This window comes from Branchiostoma belcheri, unplaced genomic scaffold (genome assembly GCF_001625305.1).
Source record: "Branchiostoma belcheri isolate BF01 breed outbred unplaced genomic scaffold, Haploidv18h27 scaffold136, whole genome shotgun sequence".
Lineage (NCBI taxonomy): Eukaryota > Metazoa > Chordata > Leptocardii > Amphioxiformes > Branchiostomatidae > Branchiostoma > Branchiostoma belcheri.
This window is the reverse complement of record NW_017802780.1, coordinates 586,452-600,383: the sequence shown is the minus strand read 5'-3', so window position 1 is coordinate 600,383 and position 13,932 is coordinate 586,452. Positions and strand designations below refer to the sequence as shown.

The following is a 13,932-nucleotide window of genomic DNA, read 5'->3' as shown; positions in this document are numbered from 1 at the left end:
CCTTTCCTACATCACTGTCTTAGCGAGTTTTTGAGTTGTGATTGTTGATTTTTTAGAAATTTTGTACACATCATTATCAAGATATGTAAATATTTATCCTAAACTTATACTTAGGCCATTCTAATGAAATGTCTTGGTACTGGGATAATTTTCAGGAAATTATTGGATACTTGTCTTCTGTGAAAACATGATACTTCTAGCTTGTCATCCCCCCAATGCCTCCACTGTGCTGAATGTCATCTTGTTGTGAAATCATACTTTAATTATTTATAAAAGAATAAAAAATAAAGGCAACACAGACACTTTCATGACAGTTTTTTTAATGACTATCAAAAGGAATGCACAAAAATTGGTACAATACAGGCAATACCTTGGGTTTATGAAAAAAATATGAAAAAAATTGTATACAGTGACATAACAAGTTATTCCTATCGTAATTATGATTCTAGTCAAAATGCATGTATCTACAATCTTCCAATAAATTAAGGTATGTCTTACCAGAATTGATCCTACCATATACACATGCACTTTAGATATCATAAAATAGAACATTATAATGCCAACAATGCAATCGCTTGACTAGCATCAATTACTTGTATTGCTTGCTTACAGGTCCAGGTAAAGTTGGGATGAGGAATCCCAAGTCATCCTGAAATAGATATGAAATTATCAGCATCACTATAATGAAGAAATAAATAATAAACAATATATATTTAAAATACATTGTCATGTTTTAATCCAAGGTATGAATATTCTGGTTTTAACATTAAATGATGAATGGGACTTGAAGATAGCAATAAAGGTGATCTGGTGTCTTAGGCAGGGTTGAACTCCACATTCCTGGTGCAGAACAAAACAGTACCTCACTTGGTCCTGTACTTCAACTAGAAAATAAAGAGAATAATAATCAGATGAAATGAAAGTACCATTTGCTTTTCTTTCTGCAGACAATCAGTAACTGAAATACTGTCAACATTCAGACTGCATCACATAGCATTGCATGGATAATCCTCTGGTACATGCATTACATTTCTATTCATACACCATGAATGACTTTGTATGGCTTTTTCTAAGTTGATACTCCATCATGAGTTCCTATTCCACAATAATATTACTGGCTGTGCAGCTCATAGATGGTCATAAGTGTTTAAAATAAGATCCAAACATTCATGAATACACACATTTACTGCAGGTGGGGGAGGGGGGACCGGGCCAATGTATAAATAATACACTAGGTGTATCATTCTTGTGTGCAAATGTTTCTGATTGATAGGCATGTATCTCTTTGAAATGACAACATATGTTAGAGGTGTATATGTTCTACTATTCTACTTTATTTGGGAAAAGATCCTTTATTTCTTTGAGAATTTCTCCCTTGGCTTATAGTTGACACCCAAAGCAGTTTTGAGTGTAAACAATATGGATGACAAAATTTTGAACATGTTTGAAAGTCTATAATTCTTTATCAAAAATATGTACATTCTCAATATCCTGCAATATGTTGGACTTACATATGTACTTTTGTTTCATTTGACTTTTAAAGAAATCTGTTGTGGTATTGAAATGTATGCCAGTACTTGAAATGTCCATACTGTAAACAATATGGCTGACAAAATGTTTGGAAGTTTGAGAGTCTATATTTCTGGATCAAATGAAAGGATCTTTTCTATATCTTGCAATGGTGTGACAGGAGATATGTAGCTTTGTTTTATTTGACTTTGAAGAAGATCACTCTGTATGTTTAAATTCATGCCAGCACATGATGTTCACACACTGTAAACAATATGGCTGACAAAATATTAAGCAACTATATATCTGGATCAAAAGTCATGATCACTTTGATATTCCAGAATATGTGGGGGGATATAAGTAGTCAAGTTTCATTTTACTTTCAACAAGATAAGTTCATGTATTTGAATTTATGCCAGCACTTGTAAACAAGATGGCTGCCCAATTTAAGCAAACGTTAGGTCAGTTTGAAAATCTGTATTTCTGGATCAAATGCATAGATCTCTTCAATATCCCCAAATAATTTAAGGGGGTATATGTAGTTATGTTTTACTTGACTTTGAAGAGGATCAGTTGATTTTTTTAAATTTATGCCAGCACTTGAAGTTGAGGAATGTAAACAAGATGGCCACCAAAATGTTAGGTAACTTTGAAAATTAATATTTCTACATCATATAAATAAATCTGTTCAACATCCTGATATAATTTAAGGGGGTATATGTACTTAAGTTTTATTTGACTTTGAAGAAGATCAGTCGATTTTTAAAAATTTATGCCAGCACTTGAAATTGAGGAATGTAAACAAGATGGCCACCAAAATGTTAGGTAACTTTTGACAGTCTATATTTCTTCATCAAATACCTGGATCTCTTCCATATCCTGGAATAGTTTGGGGGGATATATTTTGCTGTGTTTCATTTCATTTTAAACAAGATTAGTTAATTTTTTTTTGAATTTATGCCAGCACTTAAAGTTCACACACTGTAAACAACATGGCTGACTAAATTTTAGGTAAGTTTGACAGTCTATATTTCTAAATAAGAAGTTGGCATCTTCTTAATATTCCAGAATGTGTTGGAGTGATGTATGTAGTAATGCTTGGTTTCACTTTGCAGAACATCAGTTGAATTTTTATAATTTATGCCAGTGCTTGAAGTTCACATGGTGTAAACAAAATGGCTGCCCAAATTTGAAGCAACTTTGACAGTCTCTATTTCTGGATCAAAAGTCCTGATTTCTTTCATATTCCGGAATATGTTGGTTTGATATATGTATTGAAGTTTTATCCTACTTTCAAAAAGATCGTGTCAAATTTTTGAATTTATGCCAGTGCTTGAACCAAACACACTTTGTTCAGTGGGTGGGAGGGGGGCAAATACATTGTGGATTCAATTTCTCGACATCGGTTCCACCGATTATTTTCAAGCTTTCAGTGTTAAAATGGCCCATATAGTAGTAATTAAATCAGTACTTCAAATGCGATTTCGAACTACCATACTATCACAGATCAAATGTTAATGTCGTCAGAGGGCACAAACTGCAGTTTCCCAGGACGAAAGGTTCAGAAACAGGGCAATCGGCTCTTCTATAAGTACAAGTCACATGAAAGATGAAGCACCAATGTATCCTACGTCTGTACGTACCTGGTATGTAGTCTTGCGTGGTCATCCTGGTGAACTGTGATCTTTTTTCCAACATGTACTTCATGAGCCGCCATCTTACTTGGCGGCCATTTTGTAACAAGCCTAAATTCCCATAAAGCATTGTGTTTCCCCACCATTGTACTTAGCACCATGGTAGTACTTAGTAAGTGGCGGTCAGGCTGATGGGGACGGAAATGTGGGGTGGTCAGAGGTCAACATTACGAAATGTAAATACCGATGACGTAATCCTATCGATTTCAAACTGGTCGGCTGCGGCGACCTAGTGGCGGCGTGTATTTAGTCACGTAGCAACTGGCCGGTCGTCCTAGCAACGAGCATGCTTGCCCGTTCTCTGTACACATGGCCAATATTTTTGGGTTGGGCCGCTCCATAGTGTTAGTGGAGCAGCTCTTTGTAAACATGGACAATATTTTTGAGCAACCCATCAATGTGTTCTGCCTCGTGGTCGGATGTGGTCTGGGGCTGGTAAACCGCACATACTAGTAGATCGGGTAATTTTATGATTTGCTAGTTGTAAAGGCGTCTTGTAGTATGAGCCGGTATATGAAGAAGTAGCCTGTGTTACACAATCATGCTTTCGGCCGGATTGATGTGCAACTGTTACTAATTACAGGGACTGCCGCTGCGCTAATGCCGACTGGTTGCTTGGCCAGTCGCGCTGTCCTGATACACCGCGAATGTTGGGCAATATGCGAGTGTTCCCTTTAGACAGTCCCGGGAGTTATTTTTTTTCGCACATTCGCACATTCCAGGAGCCAAACCAAAATACGTTCATGAACCGAGTCCAAAAAACCGAAACGTAAAAATCGGATGATCGGACCTGATGTACATTTCTCTTTCTGTAGATTGTACACACAATACACACATCTTTAGATAATCTGGCCATGGCAGGTAAAAAAAAGTAACCCTGAATTATACTAGATTAGCGTAAATGCATGTTTATGCGTTCAAAACAAGAAAAGAAATTGTTTCCCGGTATTAATCTCTTGAAACACGGCGCTGAATATTGACGCAAAAATATTTCAGGCATCGCGCGCCCTTCCCCGTTGTTTAGACTGTATGCAAATCTCGCGTCACGTGTCGGCATTTCACATCTCTGATTGGTTGTTGCGTCTTAAGATGACTGAGCCGACGCGCGTTTAATCAATTTTTCTTTGTTCGATTTATCACACTTCACAGAGAATTGTCGCCAATGGCTACTTCTTTTTGTTGCAATATATAATACTTCATGGAGAATTGTCACCTATGGCTTCTTGTTTTTTTTTTTTTGTAATTGATGGATCTTAGCCTAATGTGGTAATTGTTAGCTTATTCGTAAGTCATGTAGTGTATGTTTAATTTGTGTATCTCCCGGTCCCCGATATTAGCCATGCTGCGTAAATGGCCTCGTTGTAATTGAATTAAAATAAAATAACAAAAAAAACGCATGTGGCACACTTAAATTGTTTGTATTAGGGCGTGTTAACCCTCATTGTACGGTCGCCATACGACTCCAGACAGATAAAGTTCGTCTTGACTTTGTCCGGCATATGTCGTACAAAATCAAGATGTCAAAATTCGGAATTGCTGCTATATCTCAGTCTCGGTGGTAGGTTGTGTCACAGCCTGCTTAGAAAGTCTACGACATTCAAATCGTACCCCATACGGTGGGAGTGACCGCGCCTGTTATAATTACATGTTTACATATATTGGGCTGGCTGCTTGGATACGTAGTGTGCGTTCACCAGTTCATAACGATTAAGAGAGGGTAACATCATGCAGAACTTTCTTTGACCGTGCTTTGCTTCTCCATAGTACATATTTTACGAAGTCATTCCCGAACAGCAGCCGAACAGGTCGACTGGTGTTTGATAGCACTCTGACCAGATTTAGGCCACGCTTTCCTTCTGTATATGACTTAAAACGAATTTGAGATAAATGGAAGCCAGCCTTGGTCTCTCATTTTTTTATTTTTTTATTGTTTTATTTGTTTGCATCAACATATCAACAACATACCTCGCAGTCTTAACATACAGGGCTGAATTCTGATCAAGTTGTTTACAATATAAATTATTAATAGTAGGGAAATACAATTTACAATCATTTTGGAATCTACATATTAATATATCACTTTGGTTCGAAAATTAGGTATTTACAATCTTACAATTGTACAAACTATGACAATCTTTAATACGCCCCAAGCACTACCAACTTACTCCCGGGTGGTTTGTAGATGTTTTGTTGACGTACAGTCTAAAACCAGACAATTATTACCCCACCTCCCGAACGCCTCACGAGTGTTTAAAACATTTTGAAAGTTTTGGACTGCGCAGGCGAACCGTTACCGAATTCGTCGAACACCAGCCGACCAAGTCGACTCTACACCGACCTACTGGTAACCATGGTTGGCGATCGGTTGGCTAGCGTTCGGGAGGCCGAATTCGTAAATGGTTGACAGTGACTAAATACTGATCATTGTTTCTTATTCCTCAGGGGAAACGTCTGTTCTAGTGTCGAATACTACGGTTGCAGAGAGTCGTACAGAGACAGATACTACACATCCTGTGGCTTTGCGGGTTGGAAAACATGCACAAGGTTATAACTTTCATATCTCGTTCTTCCTTGCTTTGAAACCAATTTCAATGCAGTTTTAGGGCGGCACATTCAGTTTTCTGTTACCATGGTCATTACATCAATGTGGTAAGTTGACTGCTGCTCAATTGTTTCGTATGATAGGCTGATTCTAGTTATTTATGCCCCCATAAAAGAGATTTCAAATGCTTTAAGTATGAAATGATGACAGAATATGCTAAGAAATTGCAGTAAATGTCAATAGTAGACTAGACATATTTCCCCACCCATGGTATTTTTGTTATGTTTTGTCTTTTGGGGCTGGATGCCTTAAGGTAAATACACACGAATTGAAAATACTTAGTGTTATTTGTACATAGAGAACTACATTTGGCATTTTCGTTACTGTAAGTATCAGCCATTTTTTAAATATTATTAGAGCATTTAACTGTATCAGGGTACATGTCGTTTTATCATCACATACACCAACATGATAAAGATACATTGGGGCATCATGTTATTGTAAAGGATAGTGATTATATACATTCATAGATTTGGCTATATACATCCATATGGTCTTTATTGAAATTTCAACGGCAATACACGTCTTAATGTGGTAAATTACATGTACATGAAGACACCAGAGAATTTTTTCATCTATTTTTTTAGGTACCGTACATCGTACAGGGACGCCACATGTTCCAGGACTATTTACTTCTGCTGTAGCGGGTATGAACAATCAGGAAATCAGTGTGCTAGTAAGTACATACTTCTAGTATTTTATTTACATTAACACAAACGTTTTGATGAAAAAATATACGGCCATTCCAAAGGGTCCTTATTCTTACACCCGATTAACTTGTGGTAGTGACCCTTACCTGGGGGATCCTATTCGATTTCGTTGACTTTGGTGATCTTAAGCCACTGTCACACATAGAGGAATATGATCTCCCGAACACTAAGGTTTGAAGCAAGGTTGACTGGTTTCCGGCTCGGTGGACTGCTTTTCGGTCGCGCCATGATGCGCCAGCTAAGTGTTGATCTGTGTCCTGTTGGCATTCCTGGCACATTATTTTTCAATAATTTCATGCCTTAGTTATAGTTAGATCATAGTCCCCCGTTTTTTTTTTTGCCCTGCAGTGGCGTTCGTTGCGTTTCGCTGCGGTGTGATGCGTTGCGCAAGAAATACCCCCAAATCGTACCTATACAGGGTGCTATATAGATGGTACAAAAAAATTTAAAACATTCGGGTGTTGACCAAAAGTTAGGCCTCAGTAGGCTGGTAGTTGGGAGTAGGTCAGGGTTTAATAACAGTAAAATTTGATTAATAAATATATGCTAAATTCAAATCGATTCGAAAGGAAGGATAGACCTGGCCTTAATCTGTGCAGATTGCTCCCGAACTTTAGTTAACCTTTCTCGGGGACTTGGACAGTGCCTTTAAAGCTGCAATAAGTCATCTGACTTTATTATTTGTTCGTTCGCTTTTCGCTAATATGTAATTAACTCTATCCCGACTAGACGTGCGGAAGGTTATGCATTTATTAAGGTTCAGGTCATAGATGCCTAGATCAGATCGTAATTAAAACAATGAATTTCATAAAATGATATAATCTTCAACTTCTAATCTTCTAAACTAATCTTCACCAACGTATAATGAATTTCATACTTTTCATCAGCATATTGCATTGATAGATGGAAAAACTGTAACAACTCGAAGTTCAATATTAAGAGCTAAAATATGAGCATTTTTGGAGTCGATTTAAAGCCTAAATGTTTCTTTTTGGCAAATCATACAAAAAATGAACTGGTCGAATCCGAAACAACAAATGAAATTGGTGACCTAACTGGACTATGGGTAAAAAAATTGAAATGTTGCAAATAAATATGGTTCTCTACTTCAGGGATCTGCACGGACTCCAACTGTAACGCCCACCTGTGCTGGAATGACATCTGTCCTGTTTGTTTCCATGACTACGGAACTCACAATGGACGTCCTGCCCGAGCGTTTGACGTGGATGGCTTGGACTGCGATAGTAAGTGGCATTAATTTATTTTGTAATTAATTGAATAAAAGACCTTTATTGTATCTTAAGTACAGGTACAGGCCATGTATAAAAAAGAGGTAAACATTATATTAGTATGTTAAAAAAGTATAGATAGTAATGTACTATGTACAGATTAAACGTCTTCTCGCTTTTTGAGGCATTTTTAGATTTATGAACACCATAAGTGAATGATATGTGGTATAAGGAATATTTTTTAGTTTTTTTTTTGAGAATATGATTTTTCTGTTCTAGCTACATATTATCGACAAAATGACACTCATCTAAACTTTATCTTAATTATTGTATTCGAAAATTCGTTGCTGTAGAGGAATTTAGTACTTATGTCTGCCTTTTTAAATGAGGAGTTTGTGTTTAAGTTTTGTGATGGTTGTTCAATGTCGAATGTTCGTAATCTTTAGATATTTTCCTCGTCGTATATACATACTTTAAGTAATCTGTATGTTCCTAATTTGTTGTTGTTTAGTATTTCTGTAATGAAAGATTCCATAGAACATTAGTAGATATATACAGATGAGATGATTTGAGGTGAAGTAAAGGTAGATGACAAGGGCGAATTCCAGACATTGGCGAATTCTTTAACCACCACTGTCATTGTCGCCTTTTCTAACAGGACGCTGTTCCTGGCGTAGTGACAGTAACCTGTGCTTCCCGGGGACGTGTGAGCTGGTCGGGTCCTGTGCGTGCTCATCGGGCTTCTCTGGTCATCACTGCCGCCAAAGTAATCCGCTCCATGCCTATAGTGGGCTGCATAAGTGGCTGAAAAAAGTAGAAATTGGCTAAATAAATAGATAACATGGCAGGGGAGTTTGATCGATAAAGGAGTGCATCTACCGCCTCTCGGTCTTTTTAGCGGTCCAGTACCAACTCTCTCGGCATATTAGCTGTCTACTAGTCCAATGTCTACTCTTTACATCTGCTTCTGAAGCCTTGTAAAAGCTAGCTTAGGCGTTTAACTCGTCCTGAAGGCCTTTGTTTCAGAAAGTGTAACGACAATTATTCGCTTATGATGAAGCAATTCAGGTATATTTAAAGGAAATAAAAGATTGATGGAACATGAAAATAATTCATCTCTGTTATTATCGTTGTCTATACTGTACAATATGTTTGTATGTCTTATGTCAATATGTGATGTCTTATGCCGCTTGATTCATCGAAGGTCCAGTGGTATCGACTGTCTTTAAAGTGGAATCACTACGAGTTCGTATCCTCATCACAAACGATTTTTATAGACACAAGTAAAAATTAAGATTATCATAATTTTAACCTCCAGATAATATTTATTCTCTCCGGAGGGCTTTGCACTTCGCAACGTCATAGGTTACACAATAATTTTCTACATCCCGTTCACAGTTACTGCACGGCCAACATACTTACATTGGATCGGATATCTTCATGGAAATGCAGGAGGGACAGCAGAAATTGACGATGATAATCTGTATACATGGACCAACAAGGTAACATTAAATTTTCCTCTTATCAATATTTTCAGAATTTCGAATTAACATTGTTTTTATAGGATAGGGCGATCGCATTACTTCCGGAAAGTATTGGTGGATTTAAATGTTTGGATCCCAGAATATTGTTGACAGGAATGAGTGAAATATTAATTTTAGTATTTGAGAAGATGAAAGGTCTGAGAATCCAGACGAAATGCGGGCATTAAAAAATGGAGAGTCAAGGATTATTTAATACATCAAGAATGTCTGAAATATCCGTAATTTATCCGTTAAAGGCACATTATGTAGCATTTTGCACCAAAAACTGAAATATGGTATTTAAAGAAATATTCTTGTGATTGTAATTATTTCCACTTTTCGACATATTTGTAAAATTATCTCACACTACTGACGTTTACGGTTGACCCTTAAACAGTCCACATGAGGCACACTATGTCTGTGGTGCCCCACAATCTACCATGATTTAAACAAACATAGCTGACAGCTGAGTTTCAGGCTTAGACTTTTAAGCACACATCATATTTGGTACCTACACTTCCTGAATGGGTATTTTCCCAACGGAGTAGGGTTGATACACCTTACTTCGTTAAGAAATGATTAGAAAATACACATTTCGTCCTAATGTTACATAATACATCTTTAAACTTCTTGTTATTAATGTTATTTTCTTTTCTTTTTAGATTCCAAGTCATCTAGAGTTTCAGTGGCAGTTCAAGTACGACAAACCGAACCCTACTTACCATGCCTACATCCGGGACTTTAAGGTCGGCCCAGTACAGAGTTCTGTGTCATGGCGGCTTCTCAGAGGTAAATACATGAAAAATAGTTTATACACACATGTATACATGCGCAGAATTACTAAGATGCACTGACATATGGCCCATATATTCTTCTATGAACATATTATCTCCGAGACTGAAGTATTGTTTTGGGCGTATGGAATGAAATATAACAATAAGAGAGAGTTAAAATCATCGTTATTAAGTTTTGACAAACAAACAAGACGGACAGTTAAAACACCTAGGTCAATCCCTTAGTATGAGTTAATAGTTTAAACTCACGGGACGCAAGGTAAATATGCGTGCGTCGGACTATCTGGACGCCGAGACTGCAGTATAAAAATGGTGATTCATTAGGTTTATTCATTATTTAAGTATTCATTCCATTCATACGAAATATAATAATCCAGTCTATGATGTTATATGCTATCGCAGTGAATGAATTTTTCCAAGGTGATTATAATGATAAACATAGTTTTGCACCCATAGGAGGCTCCACAGTCACTAGCGACTCCCGAAGCTGTGACGAGTCTCTCAGCCGTGATGCCCCTCCCCTGGCACCCGTGCAGTGTGACCGTGAGATCAGCGTGTCCTTTACACCTGTACACCTGGACGAGTAAGAGCTTGACTTTTCAATTAGGATTCTAAATAGGATAAAATCATCTGGAACCAGCCGAATTGATTCGTTTGATCCGGCTTCGCTCCTGCTTCCACCAGGATCGGAGCCAGATGAGAGCCTTTTCTAGAGGGAATGGGGCCTAATTTACATTCTCCAAAACATCCGTATAGTTTTAATTTATGAAATAAAGACTGAGCTTTAACTTCCAACACTAGATACAGATTTGGGACTTACCCCAAATTCTACTACGGTCACGTGTCTCTGACGTCACGTTTTAAGAGTAGACGGGTCCATTCCGTGAACAAGGTTGATGGAGTCAACCGAAAATTTGGGGTAAGTCCCAATTCTTTAGCTAGTGTTGGAAGTTAAAGCTCAGTCTTTATTCCATAATGATTTGTACCAACATAGATGAACTTTCATGATCCGTATAGTTTATTTTTTTTATTTTCTCTCTTGAACACTTCTATGTCAGTGAGGAGGTGAATTCTGGCATCCTTTTTTGTATGTTGTGGAGTCCATAGTACAGTTGCCTACCTATTGTTACTGCAGCAGTGTCTCGCAAAGCGCAACCGTCTGATTTTTTCGATAGTTTGGGTAGCCCCTTTTTCTAATCGTATCCTAAACATCAGGACGTCCATATTTCACACCCGTAGGTCCAGTACGCTACTCAACCCTAGAATGCATTGTATCTTATATGATCTTTCTCTGTTGCCTGTTGTCTTTTTTTGCCCCAGGTTAAAAGTTGATATCTCTACTAAGTTAGGAGGATTCATGTCTGTGTACAACTACGACACCAGGAGTCAGAGCAACGTGTACTATAACGATGGTCCCTCCCAGACTATCTCAGCGAAGTTCGGGTGAGTTTATGCCTCTTATATGTACATACGAGCCCTGACATGCCACCAATCTTGTGCCCTTGGGAAATGCATTTTACTTAAGTAAAAATAAGTATTGTCCTGTCCTGTATTTGCCCTTTGCGTTGCTGGCGGTATAAAATAAGTTGATATAAGGTGAGTGTGAATTCACCATGTCTAAAGCTATTCATTAAAACAGTCGTTGTCATAACGGAGAATGGTAAACTTTAAGTGTATTAGATTTCGATGTCCACAAGGCAATGTTTCGTACGGAGTAGATGATTAGTGTTTTAGAATTAAGCCTTTTGACTCGGTTCAAATCCGAGCTTGCGCATTTTTCTTCTTTTTTTTCAGTAATATATTAGTATATTAATATATTATATATTTTTTTCAGTAATATTCTGTGTTTCACGATGCCGCTGTATGTTGGCAATTAAAATGTTGCTTTTATATACGTTATGAATATTTTTGCCCATCAGAGAAGCTCAATACGCTCGGATGTGGCGTTTGCAGGTCAGCGATATGACATATGGCAACGTCCATTTAAAATGGCAACGACCGTTTACTAGACGGAAACGCGCGTCGACTTTATCAGGGTTTATACTAATATAAAAGTACGAAAAGAAGACAACAAAACACACAAAAACTAATCATCATTTATACATTTTATACTGTTAATATGAACTGTGATGCAAACAGCCCGGCTGGGCCCCGGTTTGGAAATTTGACCTTATTACAAACTGCAACAAGCATTAACTGACTGGTTTATTTGTTTAACCGCCAGTTTCGACTACACAACACCAACTAATGCAGGTTCTCTTTCTGACATGTTAGACCTCGGCGAGTTTTTCACAAAGCAGGTTAGTATCACATATTAGAAAAAAAATTAAGCGACTGGATAGTTTTTTTTCAAAAGCCATCATGATGCCTTTAGGTAAGATAGAAAAAGATGAGCGATTCTGAGACAGCAACTATCATTCATGTGTATCATTTAGATGTCATGTTAATAGGTAGATAATCCCAAATTTAATATTCTTACTCAGTGTTTCCACTTCCGGTGGAAGGTGGCCCTATTTTATGTTATGTTTGTATGCTTGGGTTCCAAACTTAATGGGCGGAGATAGGGTTTAACTTGATTGATAGGGTTTGACTCAGAATGCCCTATGCTCAAGGATGTAGTTGCCAGGAATGTATGAAACATAATCCACAATGTAACAATGTAACAGTGGAGTACGTTTCCTCACACATTCGTGGTATTAATAATGTATTTATTGATATGATTTATACAAACGCATATAAACGCGAACTATATCTGCTTCTTGCTTTTTTTAAATTTCGGATTTCTTGCTCGGTTATAGCAAAGTATAACTGCCGGGTGGTCGGGCTGGAGTGACACGGGATCGGGGGTAGGACAGTACCGGGTCGATGTTTACCAGCTGCAGCGGGCTGGGGAGGAGCTCACGGAGACATTTCCTCCCACACATGAGCGTGAGTAACCTGCATGTCGCAATGCTGCGCCAAATCTTTGCTAGACTGGGTACCATGCTTCGCACTCACAGCATGATGTCCCTTTTAACTTGCTACCACTAGCGAGAGCCAGCGTGGACTACAGAGGATAATACGGCGGCTAAATATTAGCAGTCTTTGCTGCTGTATCAGATTTTATTTTGACCCAACTTTTCCTTTCACTACTTTGAAAAAAGAACAGATTTGGTTTGGTTTGTTGGTTTACATATTAACGTAGAGAAACAGGGCATTAATCGATTTATTACCACTGCCAAGAGGGTTGATATGCTTTTGATGTCCTCTGTGAAAATAGATTCTTCTTCTGTATTTACTTTTTCACACATCACGTATCATTGACTACTTCTTGATAAATATGGACCCGCCGGTATGTTTTTTTTTAACAAACTCCTTGTTGAAAATATTAATAAGCGTATGACTTGCATTAGTGGAATCATACAGCCTGGAATCCATTCCTACAAGCTATTTACTGGCTGCGGGTGGCGGCGACTACTAGAGCCGGCAAATAGCTCGTAGGGATGAAATCCAGAATACGAATCATATTGACTAAATACACTATTCGAATAAAAATATATGTGTTCAGTTTGGTGTTGTATATTCAGTAGTATATGTTGCATTGAGCTCTTTTTCTACACAGTGGTGGTGGATACATCTCAGAGTTCGGTACAGTTTGACATGGACGTGAACACTCCCGGAGTCTTCTCTGTCGTCCTGGCTGTGGAGGATGCTTCAGGAGGAGTGGAGAGGGGAAACATGCAGGTACAAACAAACAAACAAACACACGAGTGGGCTTGCCAAGCACACATTCGAGCGGGGACACACACACACACACTTACGCACACACACACACACACACACACACACACACACACACACACACACACACACACACACACACACTACACAC

At 38.0% G+C, this 13,932-nt stretch overlaps 1 protein-coding gene across 1 annotated transcript in view; it reads left to right on the top strand.

Annotated features, from left to right (window-relative positions):
* The first annotated feature begins 5,847 nt into the window (after positions 1–5,847).
* LOC109464304 overlaps positions 5,848–13,932 on the top strand; it is a 56,252-nt gene continuing 48,167 nt past the window's right edge. Inside the window, exons 1-11 of the mRNA XM_019761257.1 lie at positions 5,848–5,852; positions 6,393–6,481; positions 7,628–7,759; positions 8,403–8,510; positions 9,143–9,246; positions 9,930–10,056; positions 10,518–10,644; positions 11,382–11,504; positions 12,286–12,361; positions 12,860–12,989; positions 13,663–13,784. Of these exons, the coding sequence (XP_019616816.1) occupies positions 5,848–5,852; positions 6,393–6,481; positions 7,628–7,759; positions 8,403–8,510; positions 9,143–9,246; positions 9,930–10,056; positions 10,518–10,644; positions 11,382–11,504; positions 12,286–12,361; positions 12,860–12,989; positions 13,663–13,784 (1,143 nt within the window). The remainder of the gene's footprint in view (positions 5,853–6,392; positions 6,482–7,627; positions 7,760–8,402; positions 8,511–9,142; positions 9,247–9,929; positions 10,057–10,517; positions 10,645–11,381; positions 11,505–12,285; positions 12,362–12,859; positions 12,990–13,662; positions 13,785–13,932) is intronic.